We start from the raw sequence: 24,688 nt of genomic DNA on the forward strand, positions 1-24,688 counted from the left end.
CAGCACCTCCTGTGTGTCCTGTCAGGTAAAATTACTGTTTTTGTCAAAAGGGGGTCTGGTGGCTTTGAAGAGACCATATATGGATTTAACAGCTTCAGTTCCCCTTCAGAAAGGGATGTCTGACCACAAGGTAAGCAGTGAAAAAATAGCAAATATTGCGTACACTTGAACTGATTTTGAATTTTTTTATTTACTCCTTTAATGTACTACTTTAGATGGCTAAATGTTTCCCATGCTGCTCGCAGCAGTACACTGCACAGCTTGGGGGTGCGTTGGGGGGTGCTGACTGCCATCTATAGGTAATACACTGACTATTGCTAACTCATACAACCCATCCAAACTATTCCTTTTACCTGACCTAGATCTACATTAGCTGACTGTTTAACTACATTGACTGGTCCAGCTTGGTCCTTTAGATGCAGAATGATGTGGTCCTGTTTCCTTACATAGATCTTTATGTCTTCCTTTTACTAAAAGAAAGCACCATTGACAGTGACTTCAAATTATATTTTACTGTGTTGTTGAGTTGGTGATCTTTGTAATTTGGGTTGGACTTCAACTGGAAGCTAAAACCTTCTTGCACATTACACTCAGATATCTTTTTCTCTGACACATGCAGTGGGCTTTAATTTCACCTCACTTACAGTATTTGACTCTCATTCATAGTATCAGTATTTTATCATTATCACAATCCAAACCGTGCACAGAAATAACATTAATACCTGAGATTAATGAAAACGCAGGAAATCGTACATCGATTGTGTTGTAACGAAGGATATATTCTATGAGACATGATATACTTAATTTGCCGGGCTTGCAAAACTTTAATTAGATCAGCAGCTTATCTGCAGCTCTTAGTATTATTAGTAGTGAGAAGTGCACAGAGATCTTATAGAGGAGAAAAAAAAGTGCCTTGGATTGATCTTCTCTAGCCTACTGTATCATGGCACGTGGCAGTCTATCCAGCAGATTACAAATAGACAGGACCTTTAAATTGTGTCTGACTGCTCACCAGAGACCAATCACTCCAAACCCAGACTGGAGTTGGCTGTAATATGTGCGTGAAATGAGAAACATAACAGTAACGCTGTGCACATTTTCCCTGATGAATGAGACCCCCTTTAAAAATCACTTAAGTGCGTTGGCTTTGATAGACCAGAAAATGTAACCCTTTCGTTTCACCGCAGCTTTAAAGATCACTCCATCAGCATCTCTTTGTAACAGCCAACCACTAACAGAGACAGCAACCTCAGTAAAGCCAACATGAGAATCTTCATATTCAAATATGCATGGATACAATTCAAAGCCAAAAAAAAGAGAATGTCTTCTCCTGTCTCATTTAATCTCATCCAGTTATCGTGCTTATCATCACACAGTACGAAGGAGGAAGGCAGGTGTTGACTCTGCCTCCAGAGACACCAACTCAGATAAACACTGAAGACTGCTGCGGGTAGCCTATCATGTGACTCCCACGCACACTCATCTGCAGCACAACGCCACAAAGCTCCTCGGGGGTCAGCATATGGCTGTATATAATTTTCTCCTGAGCCTCTAAAGTAGCCCTAAACACTTCTCATCAATGCGGCAATATGGTCCAAATTGTGCTGCCTTTAGGGCCCAACAGCACTTTAAGTGTGAACTGATAATACTAATATGTTCTCTCTGCTAAAACAATGACCGAATTTTCAGATTGGATTTATTACAGCTGTTTGCAAGTGCCAGTAAAAATCCAGCTGACAATTCACATGTATCCTTACATAACCATAATGATGGTGTGAACAGAAATGTATGGTCTCACTGATGATTTGAATGATGACAGAGATATTTATCGACAGTGTGTACTATATGCTCAAGCGGACATGTTGCTTTGCCCATTCAGCATGTTTTCTTTCAATGTAAAGTGTTCATTGTTTAGTTCTTTCTGCACACCTGTGTAGTGTACAGCTCATCTTTGGTGTAGCTACAGGAAAAGTAGTGTGTGGAGGCTCATGGCGGCTTACAATGATCCAAGGAGGCTGTTGCTTCAGGTTCCCAGGTGGGATTGTACCAGTCCTCTGGTGTCCCTACATGTGATGCACTTCTTGAATGTATAATTGTATGTGTTACTTGATGATTCATAGAACAGCCTCACAGGGGCTTTAACCAGCCCTAGTAGGAGCATCACTCTATCTGCCTGAAGGCTCAGAAAACACTGGCGAGATAACCTGCATATGAATGTTTTCTTTTAACTGAATGATGATTTTTCTGTTTTTATCTTATATGTCTTATCTTTTTTTTGCTATGGACCCTCTTGTGAGTCTGAAATAAAGCTTGAATTGAATTGGATCATTGGAGGGAGTTAAAAAGCAGACCCTTTCCTTCACTGGTGTTACCCATGCTCACAAAATGTTCACAAACTTCTCAAAGACCTGATGCCCTTGGAGTTCTAAATTTAAACATTAGCATGCGTGACTGCAATCTTGAAGCCATGTGCAATGACTTAGAAATGGATTGGTTTTTAGCTGGTAATTAAAAGGCTTTCTCGATTAAAAAAAAGAAACGGCAGACTTTCTTGGAGTGGAGGTGGTACAAGCCTTAAACAAAAGCTCACACCTAAAAATAAAGATCTGCTTGGTGACCACTCTGCTTGTCACCGCTCTGGCACGATGAAAGATCCGTGGCTTTCAGTCAAATAGCTGAGAAAGAATAAGACGATGTTACCTAACAAATGTGGGTGTTGTTTGTTGCCTATATGTATACGACAGAGAGATGCATTGCTTTATTTGCTCTGCTCTGACTGTCAGCTGGCTTTAATAACAGAAAATGCCCTGCAACCTTTCCAAAGCATCATCACTAGCAGCCTCATCTTTTTAGAAGCATGCCTGTACCTCAGCAGGTGTTATCTGGCCTACTGATGCACGGTTACTTTATTATCCTTTCTTGAATGCAATGAAGGTGAAAGGTGGGCTTATAACATGTCAGACTGTTGTGTTGGGTAAAGATCAACAGTGTCACAATATCCACCCACCCACTCACACTTATAGGAAGAGGAGGTTAAATCAACAGGGTTGTGGATGTAAGAGATAGGAAAGAAATCTGACCAAATATGCAGACAGTCTGCCATCTATTGGATGGATTACAATGTGCAAATTTCTGTTTAACGTCCTACATTTTGTTGTTGTGGTGTTTTGCAACACTAGGTGGCATTGCACACCACATATTCATTCATTAATCATTTTGTTCATTGTTGTGATTCTGAGGTGGTAGCACCACCAAGGAAGCCAACCTGCACTGCTGATTTGTGTTGAAAAATTCTCTGGTCATCATCCCCAGGCACCTTAATATATTAAGAAAAGTCACTGATTTCCCCTATTTACAATATATACTTTTTTCTTTTATTCATTATAAAGGAAAGCATTGAAAGTAATATTAAGTTACAGTTTAAACGGACCTGACTCAGTTTAAAAACTGGTGTCCAGAAGGTTCCTGTTCTGCAAAAACATAGAACACTTTTATTTATACAAAATATATTATCTGATATAGCTTTCTCTTTTCTTTTTCTAGCTTTAGTCCTCTCTATTCCTTTTATTTGAAGCCCATTGTGTTTTCTTCTGTATAAAACGTTCAGTACATTGCCATGACTATATAGCTAAATTCTATATTGAACCTAGTCTTTTTTTAAATGTAATGTTAGAATATAGAATAATAAGCTTAAGGAGGAAACATTTTGAAATGTTATCAAGATTGCCATCCTCGTAATAAATAACCCTAGGAGATGTTGTCACTGTTACAATTTGGAAGATTAAATGCTGTCAAGTGCACAGAGTTGCCTAGCAATGACTAAAGATTAGATAGCTTAACACTCAGAGCATGTTTTTCATTGGCAACAATATATCCCGTGAGATTGCAGACAAAGTGCTGAGCATATTTGCGTATTCACCGGTGGGTATCTATGTAAGCCAATGGTTAACTGCTCTATTGAAGATCTAATAAGCAAAGGTGAACTTGCCGGCAATGATTTGATGAAAGAATGATGTCAAACTACAGATTGTGCTAAACATTTGAGAAAATCAGGAAGTTTTTTTTGCCCCCCAGTCAGTGGAAACAGGCTGTCACACACATTACCCAACCCTCCTGAGCATGTCAAGTCAAGTCAAGTTAGCTTTATTTGAATCTTTAGTCACAGTTACTGTCAATGGGTTTCACAACACCTGCATTATGAGAACAATGACTGAATCAAATAGCAGGCGTCATTATGGGATCAGAGACTGATGATGAATCATGAATAAAGTAGCTTTTATCAAAGCAGGTCCTGCCTACTTAAAAGTTAAATTGGATTGTTTTCTAATTAATTTTTATGATTTGCAATTTAATAAAAAAAAATCCCATGGAAAACAATTGTTTGTATCTTTTTTTGACAGAAACACAACAGTGTTAGAAGTACTCCCTTATTACAATAACCTGTTCGACGAGCATTTACAGTATATTTGCACTACAATTGTATGTAGACTTACCTCTCCACAACAGCTTTTTCAACTACATTCAAAACTAAATGCTGCATTCATAAGTAATAAAGAACCAAGTCAAGTAGCCTTTAGTAGTCTACATGGTAACCCTTTGAAATCCTCTCATTTTATAATAGATAGACCTACACATTTTTGTTCAAAAATACGGCATGTTTGAGTTAATGTAGACTGCTTTGAAAACTATTCTCAATTTTAGAAGGCAAGTGTGTATTCACCTCACCAGAAGATGTGCTTACAGGTCTACATTGAACAGAGTAGACCTTATGTATACCGTTATGTATGTGTTAGCAAATCCGATATCATTATGTTGTTTATGCCCATTCTTCTTTGTAACAAGTCACACAGCCAACATACAGAAAGGATGGGGGAGTGGAGATGAACAAGGCAATAAATGCTAACCACCTAGCTGGTTATTTTCTGTAACATTACTGCCTATAGTAGATAAACATTTTCTTGCCATACCCTAACTCTTTACATGACATGTAAAAAGAGTATAGCAATATGTTTTGAGGCCCGATGGTGGTTGATGGTAAAGATGTCCCACCCTAGAAGCAGGGACGTGTTGCCCCCTATCAGTATTGACATGCCCCGCCCCGTCTATCAGCATCTCCAGTCAGTGTAGAGGAGCTGGGAGTCTGGAGGAGCAGGAGCAGGCAGCACAGAGTTTAGCGGCTCCAGCGTTCGTCCGACACTCAGCTAGAGCTGCTCTCCAGGCAGTGGAGGTGATGATGGCGGCGGCTGTAGAGAGAGGAGGCGTCCGGGCCGCTTTCCTGAACCCGAGCAGCGGTGGTGGCGGTGGACCAGCACCGACAACGCTCCAGACTGGAGTGTTAGCCGGGGCTGTGGTCCTGGGCTCGGGCTCCGCCAGCATGCCTGTACCCATGAACCTCTTTGCGACCTGGGAGATAGACCGGTCATCCCCAAGCTGCGTTCCGAGGTAACGTTAAAAGGGTTGTGTTAGCCTAAAATAGCACAAACCACAATGTTTACAAATCATCATATCGTTTAATAAATATTGGGCTAACGTTGGTCAAACAACGCCCTCATTGACTGTAACGTTAGGCAAGAGATAGCTACGAGCTGCTACACATTTCCAAAACAGTGTCGGGTGGTTGGCTTAATAGCCCGCTAACTAGCAAGGTAGCTAATGCTAAAGCTACCTGGCTAATAGCACGGGTGTTCGAGTTTCTGTCATGTTTCCTGCTAAAGCATTTTAATTAAAAACGCATTTTTTTAAATAACGAAGCAGTTGGCTAAAATGGACAGTTCATGAGTGTCTAATGTATCTTTAAGCATATTTTAGACGTTATCTCAAAGTGTGTAATTGTTTTCTAACAGTTGGTGCCCTCAGTTTTATTCCGACCGTTATGACAACCAGCTTGCTAGCTAGCGTCAACAAAAGTTCAGCTAACTAGTTTAGCGTCATTGCTGCTGCTCATTTTCTTCTGTTTGGCTAACTTGGCAAAGCTTTGCAAATATTACATTTGCATTTGTCCATGCAGGCCTACGCTTGAACTGATTGACGGAATGCGTGCCACCTAATAGCAACATGACTGTCTATAAATACAGTGACATGAATGCCGTTCGTCTCAGAACTAGCAGGCATCCTTTTCCTCCTTTAGCAGCAATGTGTGTCATGAGCTGTTTGGGCAAATGTGCAGCTCAACAGCTGGCTGGCCATTTGGAATTCACATAAATGTTGAATGTTAAGATTCCCCTGCATAGCTCAGCGCTGGCTAACCTGTCAAACAGCTATAAGACCAGCACAAACACAACCCCAACAATTTATGTGGTTGACATAGCAGCTGGCACAAGGACAGTTTTAATAGTCACTTTAGTGTATGCAAGTTTACTTTGCAGTCATCTGCATTGTCTCGCTGTTATTCTCAAGACACTGTTTCATTTCGAGCTTTGCAGTGATATTCAGAAATACTCTGCATTATTATTCATTGTCAGTGCAGGCAGTGCTGCCACCTGATTAGAAACCTCTCGGGAGCTGTGGGCACATTAATCAGCTTTGACCTAGATCTCTCCACTCATTGGGAGAGAAGTGGGCTTGCAAGGGGAGGGTTTCCTCCACAATCGATGTGCGTGTGCATGTGTTTGCCTGCTTCCACTTTAGTGCCTGTTTGAGTGTCGGTGGAATCATAGCATGTGAAAAACATGGATAATTTACAGTGATGGTGATCTTTTAAATCTCTGTTTGAATATTCTGTTTGATCTGTGGCAACTCAGCAGTTTCTAAGCCAACTATAATGGGCGTTCTTTCAAGTGACAGCATTGCTCTCTAATCTGACAGCTCACTACCCTTTTTCTTGTCATCCCTTTTGTGAAAATACGATTAATTTTTTGTGTTAGCTTGTGAAAGGTCCATTAGATTTTGTGACCTTAATCTCACGTCTTCCATGACAAAAACTAAAAGATCGTTAACGTCTGTCATTGTGAAATGCCTAAAGGTTTAAGCTCTTTTCTTAAGCGCAAATAGATAAAACTGACGTACTGTACAAGCAACTACAAAGCAAGCATGTTTCTGAAAACTGTATCCATTAAATGTTAAGACTACTGGTTAGCAGAGAAAGCATGAGACATTTCAGTGCATTTACAGAGCGTACCATACATGGCACATTGATTTCCTGATGTTTCCTCTACACTATGTGCTTTCTCTCCATAGTGGGGGACGTACAAGGTGCTGTATTAAAGATGAATAAGGATGAGGATGACAATGGATTATTAATGAGGCTCAGAGTAAAGTCACCAGTCATTGTTAAGCACAAGGCTGCAGTAGCAGACCTGACACAACTTTGTTAATGTCAATGGTAATTTGTGAGATATATGTAGGAGAAGTGATAATGATGTAGTATGACACAGTTGTTTATTTAGGTGGTGACTTGGAGTTGCAATGCTCACAGTTTTTTTTGCCAAGCCTATTTCTGCTATCTTTGTTTTTAGACCGCTTATCCGAGACTGGTGTGAAAGGTCTTGCATGGAGCCCAACCCAAGGCCTGTTTTGGGGATTCTGCCTTGGCATGCTTTCAGGGGCCGGGCCATTTTGTGTGCAGCTGTTTGTTCTTTTACTAGCCTTTAGCAAATGTGACTGTCCAGCTAAGTGGCATGATTTCAAATGAGGGCAAAGGGCTGTTAGAAATTGACTGTTTTTTTTATTGTGATACTCTAACATCGCACACAGCTGTTAATATGGTGCTGCATTTCAAAAATCGATCATCCTAAACCCTGCAGCCATAATGAAAGCCATGCTTTGGGGGAAATATTTCATCCAGAATGGAAAATATGTTGTCAGCTCTTGTAGGCCATCTCAGCATGGGATTATGGTTCCTTTCAGCCTTGCTGTTGACACACCTATGGCACTGGGCCACTAAAGGACAAAAAAATAAAAACTAGGACATTCTAACTTTTTTCTGTCTTTTTTCTGTACATCTTGACTACACAGGATCAAACTAGATTCATAGACATATTTGTTATTTGGAGCCTTTTAGTCCTGCACTGTTTAGTATTTGGTTGCTTGTTATATCTAAATGCGACCATAAGCTAGCAGATACAATCTTATTACTGTGTGATACAGGATTTGACTGTGTCTTACCTGCCAGAAAAGATTTGTGGCAGCTCCTTCTTTAACAGGCCTGTTGGAATATTTGGAGAAGCATTTTTATTCCAGCACTGCCATGCCTGCCACTCTGCCACTCCAATTTACCATGTGGTATTAGTGTGGCAGCTTTTTCCTATTAGCTGAGTTTTTTTCTTTTTGTGTTAACCATCTTCTAAAGTAATACAAAGTCTAACAACAAAGTGAACACAGAGAGGGGAGTACCCTGCCTTCCCCCAATTGTACCCTCAACAAATATGCCTAGCTGACCATTGCTGTATGTCCAGTAATGTTGCTAAGTAACCAAAAACAACTTTTGGATAAAATGGACAGGAATACAGTAGCCATGTTTCTATAAACATATGCAGTTTTTGAAGTATCACATTAGAAGATTAGAAGATGTATGGAACGCACAAAATTTCAGTGTTTTCCACAGAATTAAAACCTGATTAATTGTAACTTTTTTCAGTTTTAAATTTAATTTTTAGTCAGTGTTGAGAGGGTTCAAGGAGTTGTTATCTGACTGGAGAGTCCTCTGCACCCATAGGCCTCTGCTCCGGTAAACAATTCCATGGTAACAGTGAGCTCCACCAATGAATGACATTGTCATTGCACCAGGATTCTGGGTAGTGTAGTCTTTAATAAAACATGTTGTTCTAAAAACAAGGTTGGTACTATACAGACTTTTGGTTTCTACAGAAGTGTAAACAATCTTATAGATCGTGGTAAGTAAGTTTACCTCGGATAGTAATACCATTATGACTAATAATAAAAATGGAGTGCCTCGATAGTTCACCTGGTAGAACATCCGCACATGTACAAAGGCTCAGTCCTTGTCGCAGTGGCCGCAGGTTCGACTCTGACCTGTGGCTCTTTGCTGCATGTCATTCCCCTTCTCTCTCCCATTTCACATCATCAGCTTTATATGCATAATAAAGGCCTAAAATGGCAAAAAAAGCTTAAAAACAAACCTTGGATTTTACCCTTACTGCTGAACTCTACACCAGCTGACATTAAACAACAATTAAAATTAAAACAACAATTGACCCAAATTCCGACACCTCTCTGTTTTTCTCTCAAAGATAGGTTTGATGGTAAAGGCAACTTGTGTTTTTCCCGTATTTGCAACCTCTTCTTTTGCTCTGTTTCCTGGCGCATTACAGCCATGCCTAAAACTCAGCCGATGCTACACTTTGCATAGTCTAGTTTAATAACCCCAAACCAGGTCATGGAAGCACCTAATTCACATTCAATAGTTTGCTTAAAATTTGCTTTTTGATAGGAACCATTACTACTAGATTCCAGGAGTTTAGCTGCCTGCTCTGGAATCCAAATGGCCTGCATATATCTATGGCATGGCAGGCATTTGTTGAGGTAACAATTTGGTATTTGCAGGGCTGATACTAATGCAGAGGTCAAGATGGTGCTATGTTTGTGTACTAACCGTAAACAATGTGTAGAATGTGTCTTCCGAAGTTCAAAGATCTTTTACAACTTGGTCTCAAAAGGTGTGACCTTAACCACGATATTTAACATGATGCAACCAAGCAATTCTGTCATGCCTGCCACACAAGCTTGCCAGTCTTCACTGTTTCCAAAATGGTAGGGGAGTTGTTATGGCTACCAATTTACGGCTTTCAAAAGTAACCGTTCTTGAATTTTCATTTTCAATCTGTGGTATTTTTACTTCAAACATGGGTTTGTCTTTTAAGTTTCACTATCTGGGCTCAGAGAGATGAAAATATCTCAGAGGTTTTCTCACAAGCAACAACATCAACAGCGTCTTCCTCTGACGTTTATCTTGGGTGAGCAGAGCATCCTTCTTTCTGTCCGTTTGATTCATGTGAGTCCAGAGATGACCTTATTCTTGTGAGTTCACGGCCTTATCTGGATAGTAATTGAGTGTACTGTGCTTCAGGCTCTGGTCAGATGTTTGTTTCTTCTGCCCCAATTCTGTATATTGGATCAAACTGATGTGTGTAAGTCAGCAAATACATCAGACAAACAAAAAGAAACTCCGGCCTGGACTAGAGCTACATTATTGTGTATTCTTTGTTCTAGGTCAGTGACTATGAAGCCACTACCCTTAAGTCTTTACATATACCGTTATACTTTGATACACACAGCTTTTTATCATATCCAGAAGGTTGATTTGTTAACTGCAGTATCATTCCTGGCCTTAATCTCTTTGATTCAATGTCTAATTCTCTGTTTGTTCATTTTAAGACCTAAATGAAACCATTCAATTAGGATACAAATAAAACAGGCTTGTCAGTCAAATAAGATGGGCTTACTGACTCCTTTCCCCTCCTCACTAACCCCTCCATCTCAAGGCATGGATATTGTTTTTCACAGCAGGGGAGCTGCAGTAATCTGATTTCATAACCGTAGAAGAAGAGCCAGTAATCTGATGCTGCACACAAACACTGTGTGCGTAATCCTCTGCCTCCTTTTGCAATCATAAACAAGGCCCATCAGCCTTCTCCAATGCCCTTCACGTGTGACACAGCACTCTACATTTTGATGATACTGTTCCTCTCTAACCACATGAGAGCTTTTAACGTTGAATTGCATATTTTATGCTGATTGGTTTTAGGATTGTACAAGAATAATCCAGTTACTGTTCCTTAGTTGGAACACGCTGATTGAAATGTGATCCACTGTTTTAAATGTTGCTGATGAACTTCACTCCTCTTGCATCAAAGAGGTGCAAATCTTCCACCTAAACAAGTTCTTTCCCAAGACCATTTTGTAGAGACACGCTCGCTGCGTCCAGAGTTTAGCGCCGCACCAAGACGATTGTGATTGGTTTATAGAAAACAAGCCCCGTCTTTTTTTATTCCTATGAGGATACGGCTGGGTGATATGGAGAAAGTCAAATATCACAATATTTTTGACCAAATCCCTCTCTCAATTCCGCAACGATATTGTAGGTTTGAGTATTGGTTCTTTCACAAAATATTTACACAGTGCGATTTTTGAGTAGTAATCATCAGTAATGTGGATATAATGACTAAGTGGGTAAAGGCAAATAAAGAGTTACAACAGTCTGGAGAGTTAAGAAAAGGACATCACTTTACTGTAATGCAGCCTTTAAAACCAGAAAAAGAATTATGCCATATTACGATATGCAAAATCTAAGACGATATCTAGTCTCATATCACGATATCAATATAATATCAATATATTGCCCAGCTCTAATCCAGGAGTGTATGCTCCTGTTGTCAGACCTTCTTCCACAGCGTTGTGCAGAGGTTTGGCAATCCAAGACTATGCTATCCTTGAATAAAATGTTTCCTAACTTTGCTACATGCCGTTAACACACTTTGCTAACAGTAGACCAATCAGCACCTTCGCTTCCCTCAGTTTCATGCTCACTCCCACTGCCTGAAATGTGTCACAATTCTCTTGGTTCCTTCCCTGCCTTCCTGGAGAAGGGGGGATTTCCTTGGGAAACATTTCACATTCCTGGTGACTAGAGAGCTGCTGGTGCAGCCAAAGCCAGGCTGCTGTGCTCTGCATTCAGCCCTGTTTTGTGTTCTGTTGTTGACCAACAACCTGCCCTCCGGGAGGGGGAGTGGGGGGGCAGGATTAGAGCTCTGGATTGCCCACACTGTTGAAAAGTTTTGCTGATCTGGCTCAGAGCTTCACAGTGGATGGTGATGTTTGATGTGCTGAATGCTCATGTTGAATTCCTCACAAAGGGAAGAAAGGTTTGTTTCCCCCTGCCTGGACCTCAGATTGGGAGAAAGGCCAGATTTGTGTGTGGGTGGATACCAGGGTCTCTGCTAGTGAGAGATCCAACTTCCTGATCCAACAAGCAAAGCAAGGGAAACTGTCCTCTGACATGGGGAGGATCCTGTCAAAATAATCACTTTGGGGACAATGTCTCTCAGCTCATTTCTCTCTTGTTCTTGTTCTACTTATTTCCCCACCTCTCCCATTCAGGCATTTCCTGAGCTGTATGTGCCAGAAGCAACACAGAGACCATTATTTCAGATACAAAACACTGTGGCGAGGATGAGAGAAACATTTTCATTATCAGAGCTCATGTGCTGCATTCTAGCAGAGTCTACTCATGTCCACAAACACAGCTAAGGGTAGGCTTACTTAATTATTAAAAATGAATGGTTAAAAAGCTTTGTGTTGTTAGAGGTGTGACGAGTTCATCCCACGAGATCTCGCTGGCGATATTTCTGGTCAAGATGTAAAGTTCTCTCACGCTATCAGTGCAGAATTACACACTACGTGTTACAGAGTGACGCATGTTCATCATGGAAGTAAAGGCTCGACTACAACAGAGCTGTTAGTAGCAGTTTGTGGACAGTGTTATCTGTTGCACAAAAATGCACAAAAATGATATTTAACCTAATAAAGGAAAGGGACAAAGCCTAAAATAAGCACTTTAAGCCACCGTGAGTCACGGCAATGCCGGTAAAGTGGTCGCAAGTTCGCAGACCTTTTCCCATTGCTGTGCTTGTAAACCCAATGCAAATATTGTCATTGTCCTGGGCAAATAATATCCTGAAACAATAATCAACACTTTTCTTTGTGCTTGAGGACATAGGAGTGCCTGGAGTGTCAACTCTCAAATAGCATCAAATACAATGCCCTGCCCACTTGTTTCATCGCAGATAAGATGTCTGAACTGGCTGGAGTCCTCTTTCTGTCCATGTCTCTTTGCTCAATTGACCCACACCCCAATTATGCCACTCTTACCATCTTATGTGCAAAAACTCCATTGGGTTTTATAAACAAAAACGGAGCCCAGTTCCAGACAAAAATAAAATCCAATAGATATTTCCACTAGACACTTTGGGTCTAGGACTAGGCTTTAGGGCTTGGGTATACACTATCCAAACTTGTTCTTACGACATGCTGTCTAAACATAGGGAAAAATAAAAATGTCTATAGTTTTTCCGAATGGTTAAACTTAAAGATGGGAGAACCTGGCCTTCATAGCGTGGGGGGGCGGGGGCATACAATCTAACTATAAAACGAGGAATCGTCTGTATGTGAAGGGAGAGCCCAATCATGTCTTTGCAGTGGGCTACTGGTGTCATGTCAAGAAGTGATCACGATCTACCCTTCATGCAAATGATGACATTAATTGTAACAAATGTTAGATGAAAGCCCAGGCTTTCGGGCTCTCTAGCACGTTGTTTTGTTAACAGCGGTTGCACACATTGCTTTAACCGAGCTGCACGCTCCAAACAAGCCCGGCACTAGGGCCGCACAATATGTGGAAAATATTCAACTGTGAGTATGTTTGACTGATATTGCGATATGATTTGCAATATTGGAGGGAATGATAATTTGTCATTTTCATTAAAAAATATTAAGTTTGATTTAAAATGTAATTTATTATAGTATATTTTTTCTATTTTATCTGTACTGAACCAAGATGTTCTCTTTAGTCTGTAGGGTACGATTTGTAAGCCGGGACGTCTCTGCAGCACCACAATACTTCATTCTAAGTAATACACATTTTTCCTTTAACAAATATTACGCCCCATCCTGCCATTTGGATATTTCACTAGTTAAAATTGTGATTAATTGTACAACCCTACCCTGCATTAGTATCAATTAATTGGGGTAAGCTTTTTGACCATCCAAAAGTATACTGGAGTATGCTGGCCCCTTAATGATTATCCAGTAATAAACTTTTCGTACTACACAAAGAAACTTTTGATAATTAAAAATATTGAGAATCTCTGTAGGAAACCTCAAATTATCATGCGCCTGACTCATGGTACGTGTCCACTGCCATGTGTTATTTATACACTTGTTATTCATTGTCTGCGTGTGAGCAGCAGTTCAAAGCGTTGTTGTAGTGTTCTGGGGACTTTCGAGAAGCTGGGCATCGAAACCGGGCTACTTTTACGCAAGTCAGGGGCATCCAGCTCAACTGGCCGCCTCTCAAAAATCTTTCAAACTGATCGTTCTTGATCTAAAATAAAAACCTATTCAGCAACTGTGTAGCTTATTTCTTAGATAAAATGTTTTCAGAAACACATTCTGGTTAAATATTTTTGTAAAATAAGAGATTTCCAAACGGGCCATTATGCTGGTCTATTTTGAAATTCGGGTGCTGATAGCCCCACGTGAAGCATTCGTCTAATCAGGTGCAGCAATTGCAGTTGTGGGAGGGTGTAGCCTGTTTTCTTTGCTTGTCAGTGAAGAAAAACTGATAACTGCTAGTGGCAAGCCCACCTGGCAGAGTGGGGCCTGTCATTAAAACTAAGCCTCTTTTTTGAAAGTATATTGCACATTTTCTCTTTTATATCTCACAGTCTGTACTTCCTCTAAACACAATCTTTCCCTCTACCTGTCCTAATGAAGACATTATGTCTCTTGTCATCGTGTTTCTTTTCAGATAAAGTTGTCCATCTCTACGGCAGGTCTTTTCAAATTGTAGTGGGTTTAGCTATTTGGCAGCATGTTGTTAGCTGTGTTATTACTCTGGCCTAATTGGCCTAACCTTTCTGGCACTTTAGTCATTAGCATTTTTGGGCTACCATTAGGCCTGCACGATTTGGGGAAAATTACGAATCACGATTTTTTTAGCTTAGAATTGATATCACGATTATCTGATACAATTGTTTGTGTAATAAACAATGTGTAATGTTTATTGAATGCATGAACATGACACAACAAAACAAATAGGCAGTACCAAACATCAATTTCTTTTGGCACCTACAGCACATTACACATCACCACAAGCCTGTTAACATAGAAGCTTCAATGAAGAGAAGGGAGAGCGTTGCAGCGCTCGGCAGCGCTTTAAATCCTATTTTATACTGTCCGTTTAAAACTCACAGAAGAAAGTAGGAGCTTTTGTGATGAGAATTTGAATGAGAATTGAAGTCATTGAAAAAAAAAAATCTAAATTATTTAATTAAATCGTGAACACTGTGAATCGAGATCGCGATGTTATAACGATTAATCATGCAGGCCTGTTACCGTTCATTCAAAGTAATAGTGCCAATACGGTAAAATGACGTGCACCAGCCAGCAGCAGTGGTGGATATTAACAGCCTTGATAGTACCAATGCATCGCTTGTTTATTAACTATCCCTCCTTCTGCAAAGTTTTAGCTTTTTTTTTGTAATCATTGTAAGAGCTAAAGCAGAATCACATCTGCTGATGCTGAGCATTCAACATTTATTGATTGCACAATTCCCACTTCACAGTGACTCTTCATTATTTTTTCTAGTGTTGTCTACATTGCAGAAAATAGTTTTCAGCCCAGTTGTGGAAGGTCTGTTTGTCAGCTTCTATTCCTAAACCTATATTTTTCAAATCTTGATTCCTCAGTAGAAAAATGTTCGTAACATGGCCACTCTTGGTCTTTGTTTACAGGCAGATAAGGGCTGTGGGTGTCAGATCTGTTTTTTGTAAAATCTCTGGTCAATGAGAGCATAAAGACGATATGATCAAGATGGCTGCAGGGAGTTAAAGGGCAGACTTAATCCAGTCTAAAGCTAATCAGAGGCACCATATGGCAGTATAAAATATGTATAGTAAACTTGAATAGATGAAATGTCAGCTCTGTGTAAATTGAACTCAAAGGCAGCACGTCGTTTTTCTTAGTTTCACACCCTCTAACAACATTAATGAGATATAAATGAGTGTATGCCTAGTCTTTGCCTGCTTTTAGATTTCTAACAATTGGTTCATTTTAATTTATTTTATATTTAATTTAATTATAGAAGCATTCTGGACCCTGACGCGCTGTGCACATTTGAATTTATTCATGCTGTTTTGCAATTCAAAATATTTCCCAGTAAGAATGACTTCACATTCATATTAATGGCTGAAATTATATTATATCATATTATATTCAATATTTAACAACGTTGTCATTGTTAATCATCCATCCCTGGCAACAAGGTTACCTGTTCTGCCATTTTGTAATTGTCGGAAAACTGCCTTCTTATTAACACTCTGTCTTGATGTTATAACTCCATAAATCAATTGGCATGTGTCTAGTTTAAACACATGCTTTCTTTTTTTCGAGGTGTATTTCCCTGGTCAGTAGGCTAGACATAGCGATTGTTTTAAACAGGGCTTTGCTCTTGATCTTTTGCTCCTGGAACATTCCTGACAGGCAGACCATCCACCTTAATAGGATTTTAAAGCTCAGTCATAACCTTCTCAGATGCCGGGCCCTCACAGGATTCACCTACATTTGTTGGACTGGTACTGTAGTCTCCTTCATTATGAACGTGAAGGTCTACCCTTAGTAAGATGATGGGTTACAGTAGTTACACCGAAAGGATTATCGTATTCTGCATAAGTAAATATCATCTGCCATGTTACAGTAATCTAAATGGACTGTTTTTATATAGTGCTTTTTTTTAGTCTCAACGACTACTCAGCGCTGTCACATGGCACAGGAACCATTCACACACATCCATACACTTTGGCTGGGGCTGCCGTGCAAGGTGCCATCTGCTCATCAGATAAACACTCACACACATTTACACACTGATGGCGCAGCGTTGGGGGCAACTCGGGGTTCAGTGTCTTGCCCAAGGACAATTTGACATGGGACGGCAGGGCCAGGGATCGAACCACCAATCTTCCAATTGGCAGGTGACCACTGAGCCACAGCCGCCCCACAGTGAAAACACAACGGATATCATAGATAGCGTAGCGTCCGTGACGGCCGCTGTGCTGCAGCAATCTTTTCAACATCTCCTCTATTTCTTGCGCAAGTTTGCGCACGCACACACAGACACATATAGGCTACAATTACCACATTTTCCCCATCTCATCCTGTCTCTGTCAGAGAGAGGGAAAGAGAGAGAGCCAAGAGAAGGATCGCTTTGTGGGATCAGGCACGTACCTATGCTACATGGGCTATATGTGACACTTGCACGCCCAGTGTGTTTTCACCGTTAGTCTGTTATGATGTACTGTAGCTGATCTTGACAAGGTGTCTTACTTTTGGCTCTGATCTTGCCTGTAAACATGCCATGTCTTGTTGCCTCTAGTCTTGCATGGACACTACAAACACGGGCCCTGCTGACCTTATCAGTTTGTGGTCGAGGCTGAACAAAAGAACTGTTTAGCACTGCAAATAGTACAACAAAGGTTGCCAGTCATGTACTGAGCTCCTGGAAATGATTGTGAGATCACTGAGGTAATGAATGCCGCATAGGGTTGTAATTGGTATCAAAGAGGCTGAAGAGTTGCGAAAGATGCAAACAGTAGTCTGATGAACCACAGTATGGGATCATGGATATCTCACGTTCATAAGTACTTTGTCTTTTAGTTTGTCTTACCACCAGTAAGACTCTTTCTCACAGCATGTGCTTAACTTGATGATGAAACATGACAGGTTCCCCCCATTATTGTGTTTCCTGAGATCAAACAAGCTGAATACTTCTGCCATTTATTTCTCCATAATAAGAAAACACAACTTGCTAGCACACCCTTTTATTATCAGAGAAACGACCTGTACCAAACCACCCTCACAACAAGCATACCTCTGATTCACAGACACAAATTATTATTTTTAATAGGCGTTTGAGGGAAAGCACTAGATAAAAATATTATACGGAACTAAACTCTTGCACTGGTTTTAAGGCACCAGCCTTGTGTTTGTGCTGGTAATCCCAACTCTGCCACGGCTCTGCGAAGCCTCATGTCCACAGAGTTCACAAAGAGCATATTACAAAGTATTATGACAGCTACACGTGCAGCTATTACATCCTCTTTTCCCGCATTCTCGGAAACAACCGGATTATCAGCTTCCGGATCTATTTGTCTAATCATAACACGTCCCTCAGGGTGGTTTCATACCTGAGTGATGACACCTGTCGTGCTTTCCCGTTTGCACCATATAGCTCCATTAAAGCTCATGTGTCTGCAGCAGCTGGCTGAACAAAGCTATAATCCATCCTAGCAATGACTTGACAAAAACTACATGTTGAATGAGGGATATTAAAAAACAGTTGATGGATGTGTGGTTGCATCTTAACTACCAGAGCCAGATGGAGTGATTTGTGCCTGATTTGTTTGCCAGCTCTGAACCATTCTCAGCAGTATTTAATACAAGGAACCAGTTCTTACCATGTTACCTTGCACCTTGCCTTGGATCTATGTGTCGAGTTGTTTGCTTGTTGTTCCTGTGTGGGTTTCCTCAGGTGATAAAGTTACCTCCAACAATCCAAAGACAAGCAGGTTTGGTGCATGAGGTTTGACTTCAGTGCATTTAGCTTAGTTAAAATATGGCTGTCGGTAAACAGTGAGCATACAGATGGAGAATGGAGGCTTTATTAGTAGTTGAATTCAATGTCCAAGGATAAATACCTCCCATCCTGTGGAATATGCTACAGAATAAATTTGAGATGTTTCATTTCTAGAGATGTTCCGATACAAGTATCTGTATTACTTCCAATACTGTCTAAAACGCTAGAATCAGTATCGGGTAGTACTGGAGTTTGTGCACCTATCCGATACCACGTAATACAGCCCCGAAAAAACAAATGTTAAAGTAGTTTATTTTCTGTTCTTTTGTTATAACTGAATAAAAAAAGAAAGTTTTGTGGCATTCATTGTTTGAGTGTGTAACCTGAGCAACAACAAAGATATAAATCCTATCACATACATACAGGGATAGTAGTATACAGCTGTTAATAAAACACAATGACATAATAAAATATATAGCACACTGGTATCGGACCAGTACTCGATATCGGCAGATATTCAACTTCAGGTATCAGGATCGGTATTGGGAATAAAAAAACTGTATTGGATCTCTATTCTGTTCATGGTTGCAACATAATAACCCATAGTAACTAACATTCAGAATGAGTAAGGCTGTTTGGTGCAGGCAAGGTGACACTTTTGACAACCACCTTTCAAGCCTGCAAGGGTTAGTGTTTAATGATCACATCGTTTCGGCCTGTGTCTAAGGGCTCTGTTTAGCTTAATCACATGACTTCTGACCAGGCTTTAAGCTGCCATCTCATTACAAAATATTTTGTATTGTGTTGTAGTTAACGAGTGCACACCATCTGTTGTTTTGCCAGATGAGTATGAATGCCTGATGTGAAATGTTATTGTCACAAATATAAAAGATTAAAAGATATATGTGTAATTTCTGCCGACCTCTGACGTTCAGCAATGGGTTGGAATCAAAAAGTCAAAACAGACACACGACCTGTTCCCCATCAAGCCTTCGACTGTGGCTTTGCAAACCTCTTTCGCACATCACAGGCCATCATTTGAAGGATACTTCAAAGGTTGGTTTGATTTCAGTCTCATTTTGCCTTTGAGTCCTGTTATTGTGACCGTTCAGTTGTGAATCACACATTAACAGTCATAGAAACCAGGCCTTGCCAAATTAATAGCTTGCTCTTGTTGTTTGGGTACACACAGCCGCTTCCTCCTTATTCACTGTGAGCTTGAGAAGATTTCGTTGAGGGATTTAAAGCCCGACCAGCATATGGCCATCTGGCACACACTGACCAACCAGATATTTGGGGGTTAAACTAGCTTTTGCGTGCAAGCCTAAGTGCAGGCTAAGCTTGTATTGTTTGTATCTACTGTGTGAAGTTGTTGAAGGTTGAATTAAAAAAATAATTTTTCTACTTCTAAATGACCTACCATTATTCTCTTTAATTACTTCTCTGTTCCCTCCCTAGCCTCAGTGTGTTGCAATCTCCATTTCTTTCCCCTATTCCCCTAAAATCCCATATCTACAAAACTGAAACTAAATGTAAAGAGGATTATTTTTGTCATGTGGGTATGGATGTGAGAATGTAGGGCTTTGTTTTGCGCCTCTTCTGTTTGTTTACAATATGACTGAAAGGCCATGAATAAAATATCAAATATAAAGGAAGGAAATGTCAGTGTATTACTTCCTGAGCAAGTTTTGCCAGTTCCATATGCCTCGCCGTGAATGGATTAGCCCCTGTTTTTTTTGTAGGACAATAAAATATTCAGAACTAGCTTTTAGACCAGTGTTCCCTTTATTTGGACTAAATTATGTAACCAAACATGAACAAATAATAGTGTTATGAAAGAACAAAGTGCTATGCTTTCCCTAAGCAATCGCATTGACTGGAGAGAAAGGGCTTTTTCGGTCAGTCCCCCACATGCAAGCACCATACACAGCTTCCTTCAGAATTTCACACAGAGCATTGTGTTCAAGCATGTTTTATTAAAAGAATGCGACCGCCTTCACATCTCAAGCAGAGAATACAAGAAATAGCCCATTGAAAGCTCTAAAAGCATTACTTGAAGTCTTTTTTTTTTTTCTAGCTTGGAAGCCCCCCCCCAGTACATACCAAACATAGACCGTGTCTTTTTCATTCAGCCCTCTGTTACATCACTTATCCTCCATCCTCCTCATCCCCCCTGCTTTGGGCCTCTGACCATTGCTGTGCAGTGATCCGTGGGCATGGAACTGGCAAAACATCAACTAGAATGCTGACCGGGGGGAACAGAATTACAAAAGTGTGTTTTTGTTTAGGCAGCACATCATTCAATTAAAAAGGCTTTGTTGGCCTCTCTATCGGTGCCAAGCACATTTATTTGTAGTGTATGAGCACCATGTCTATATTTGCATGATTCATTTTTATCCCGGCCCTATACATGTTCCCTTGTGTTGTCCTCCCGCCCTCCACACAATTATTTGTTTTTCTCGGTCCAAAATAAAATACTCTTTTATATAGTATAATAGTTCTTCCTCCCCTTTTTCTCACTTTTTTCTGCACTTTTTTTTGACCTTTTGAACTCTGTTTTGAGGCTTTTTCTGTCACTCTTTTATAAAAAAAAAATTCAAATGCTATGAAATTTAATAAAACACCCAAATTCAAAGAAAGTAGTAAACTGATCATTTACTTTACATTATTTTTTGGGACATTTTGGTTGATTTGAAAACCCAAATTTCTGATATAGAAACTGTTTGAAAATGGGTCAAATTTGACCCGAGGACAACAAGAGGGTTAAGATGGTAAGATCATTACTACACTCTTTTCAAATGAGAACATCATTGACACTCAGTATGTGCAAACAGCCATATGTCAACTTAAGGCTTTGATGACGGATCTGTCTCTTTTGTAGCCTCTTAAACTTAAGAGTGTTTCAATAACAAGTTACTTGACATACTGCTGTCTCTAAAGTGGACCAGGAATAGCATAGAGATAGTAGCCACATGTACGCTCACACGCCAGCATATCTCGGACTGATGGCTTTGAAGGATGTTGATGTAGACGGGATCTGTGTTGTTTGTTGACACCAGTCCAGACGAGAAGCAATCTTGAGGGATGTTGTGAAATACATGTAATGGAAGTATTTTTTATTTTTTTTTTACATAATAAGCTAGACTTTCTGTAACAAATCTTCCAAAAGGATTGTTGTTAACTGTAGCTGTATGTGCTGCACAAGGATTTTCCTTGTGGCAACATTAAATATGTATAGCTCTTCAATATTTTATCATCTTCAATATTTTCATCATCATGTGAAGAAAGATCCCTTTGACATCTTCTCCAATCTGATTCAAAGTGTCTGTGGAGTTGATTTCAGATTTGGCGTTTACATTTTAAAGATTAATTTTTTATGTCTGTAATAGAAACTATGTCTGCTGTCACATAAGCAGTCTCCAGACAGACCTATCATTTTACCAAGGAGCCAAACTCAAAGCAGGGAGTGGCCAAAGCTTGGTGTTGGGCCAGTTCTCTTCTAAACATCAGAGAAACCTGTGTGAGGCCCCATGTGTGTGTTAAAGAAAGCCAGCCTGACTCAGGGGAGGGTGAGGTCAGAAAGGGACTTAAAAAAAAAAAGGATTATTCACTGTGCTGTGTGTGTGTTACCCTGGGCTCTGCTCCTTGACTTCCACCCATGCTGTCCACCTTTAATCAACCTCCCACAATTGATTTAGTTTCCTCTGATGTTCCAATAACACTTTCATATGGGTGAGCCAAGTTAGTCAGCCTGCACCGGAAAGGAGAAAGAGAGAGACATGGCAACATTACTTTCTCCTCCATTCAGTTGTAAAGCATTTGTGTGTATGATATGTAGCTTTAGGTATGTAGGTGTACGTAAGTTGCACACATGTGTTATACGTTCTTTTTAGCCTCTCTGTGTCACTGGTGATTCAGTAAATCTAAAAATCTTTAAGTGATGAAGTGGTAAACTTGGACCTTCCTTGAACTGTGAAAGCTTTAAATGGTTGTTACTTTTTCTTCTGAAGTCTTCTTGGCCTGGCATTAACATGTGTCTTGTGTTGTCAGCTCACGAGTGGACAGCTCTAAGTACAGGTTTGAATGCACATTGAGGTTTAATGGTTAGACCACATTCGCAAGGGGTCTAGGCTGCAGCGGCCACATTGTTTTAGCAGTGTGTACACTTGTGTATCCTGGGTCAAATTAAAGGACTGCCTACTCAACTGTTGTCCATTGCGTAGGTATGGAGTTCTCAAAACACGTAAGCTGGCTTTGTTGTCTTGAAATAAAAATACATTAAAAAAAGACCATAGAGATACAGTATATTGGAAGATTGGCTTTGGCTGAAACACGCCAATGAATGGGACCAGTCCGTATTGTTTTAACATATTCTTCTTTTAATTTCTGACAGATAAAGCACGCAAAGTGCATTCTGCTCCCCGTTGGATAAAATCAACAATGCATTTAGTCTTTGCAAATTGAAATGAGTACATATTTATATGCATATTCATTGGGGTACTAAGATCCAGTCACAAGTGGCTGCTCACGACACACGTGGAGACACATTCTAACGCCAAGTGTGTACTGACGCACTCAGAGCTGTCCACTTGTGAACGAATCACCCAAGACGCATGTTAGGGCCAGGCCAGAAAAGGGCCCTTGTTATTGCTATAGAGAAGATAGATGAAGCAGCCGGGAAAAGATAATGCTCCATTCTATATAACCCACAATCACAGACCTCTTATCAGAAGTCAAATATTTGACCACGGCTGTTGAGTGTACTGCCTGATAAGTTGCTTTGTTTGTCTAGAACAGATAAAAGTGAAAGGATTTGACAGTAGCCTCAGACGCACTGGCTTTTGTAACTCTATGACTTCAGCAGAAACCCTCAGTTCCTTTTCCACATTATAACATCCAATAATGATGACTTGTATAAGGTTTTAACCAATATTCTGTTCAGCCTAACTTAACCGATAAGGTAGAGTCCTTCATGCCTTGTCTAATGAGGAGTGAATTAAAAGTGAGGTTCTCATTCTTTGTTCATTTATTATCCTTATGCATATTAGCCTTGTGGCATTAATTGGGCAGAAAAAAAAAAAGATAGGGTTGACGTTGTCATGGCTATTTGCAATGTGGAATACAGTAGCTATGGTTGAGGACCTGTTCCTGTTGTAGATATTTCAATGCAGATGTTAAAGTCTTTCTTCTATAGACGAGGTTGTTTGTCTAAGCCTTTTTTTTTCACACTTCACACAAATGAGAGCACCTCCATACATTTCCTTAATTATATTCCGACGTCAATTTGAGCCGTCTGTATACTCTAAAAGAGGCAAATTGCTTCGTATTCTAATGGCCTAGCTTTATTTTAGAGGCCAAAAAGGCCAACAGTTAATGAGAGCACATCGAGTGACTTGGACACACTAATGGGCTTAGATGGGCCGTGGCTGTTGTGAGTGATGCCAGACCGGCTGAACCTATTAGCCGTAGAGTGCTTAGGCACCTAGTGGGGACCCCCCCATCAGAGCAGTTAATAACTTTTTATTTTAACAAGATATGACACTCCAATTGTTTTATATGGCATGCTAGTAATGGAAGATGTCATTGAGAAAGATTTGTACGTTTACTGTTATTAGCTTGCGGTAGGACACAGTTTTGATTCCTGTATTGATCTTCACCTGTGCCCTGTATTTATTCCCCTCATTGTGTTGAGGTTAATTGTGAGCTGAGCAAAAGTCCTGCATTTTACTGGTAGTACGACCAGCAACATTTCAAAAGTAAAAGGTTTATGCCGTAAAATCCCCCCTATGCCCAATGTATTATTATATATTACATTATGAAATCAATTAATCACTTTATTTGTCACGTGAGATCATATAAAATGCAACTCCACTAAAATATAATTCCGTCAGTTCCTTCAATTTGTTCATTAAAACATTGTAATAATAATAAATATACTGTATGGATACGATGGAGGGACAGTCTTAAACTGTGTCCTTTTTATTGGATCCTTGCAAATCATTTTACTAAAGAAGGGGGAGCTAGTTTTAAACTAAACCCTGCTTTTATATAGAGTCACAAGCCAGGTTGGACGCCTCTATTTTTCTCTTTATAAATATTGTTTGGCATACAATATATACCGCTGAAAGTATAAAGTAGTATAAAATGGAAATACTTAAGTGAAGTTCTGAACATTTTATTAAATGCAGTAAATGTTCTTGGTTATTTTCCAGCTCTGATCCACACCAGCAAAAGTCCATATAACCAGGTTACCAGTGTGAATGTGAGGATCAATAAAGCCAGTCTATAACAATGATGACCCAATCAGAAGAGCTTGGCAGGCGATGCGTTGGCTTAACCAACGTAAGCACCAAAACTGAGAGAGGGATTTCCCCTGTGGGCTC

General features: G+C 40.1%; 1 protein-coding gene across 2 annotated transcripts in view; it reads left to right on the forward strand.

Moving 5' to 3' along the window:
* Positions 1 to 5,106: 5,106 nt before the first annotated feature.
* The window catches only part of zmp:0000000755 (phosphofurin acidic cluster sorting protein 2), a 53,411-nt gene continuing 33,829 nt past the window's right edge, over positions 5,107 to 24,688 (forward strand). The window contains exon 1 of one of the 2 annotated variants that reach the window (XM_034898056.1): positions 5,107 to 5,442. In XM_034898056.1, coding sequence (XP_034753947.1) covers positions 5,231 to 5,442 — 212 coding nt within the window. In that variant the 5' untranslated portion in view covers positions 5,107 to 5,230. The remainder of the gene's footprint in view (positions 5,443 to 24,688) is intronic. The other variant, XM_034898057.1, reaches the window with a different exon arrangement.

The sequence above is a fragment of the Etheostoma cragini genome, chromosome 17 (assembly GCF_013103735.1).
Source record: "Etheostoma cragini isolate CJK2018 chromosome 17, CSU_Ecrag_1.0, whole genome shotgun sequence".
Lineage (NCBI taxonomy): Eukaryota > Metazoa > Chordata > Actinopteri > Perciformes > Percidae > Etheostoma > Etheostoma cragini.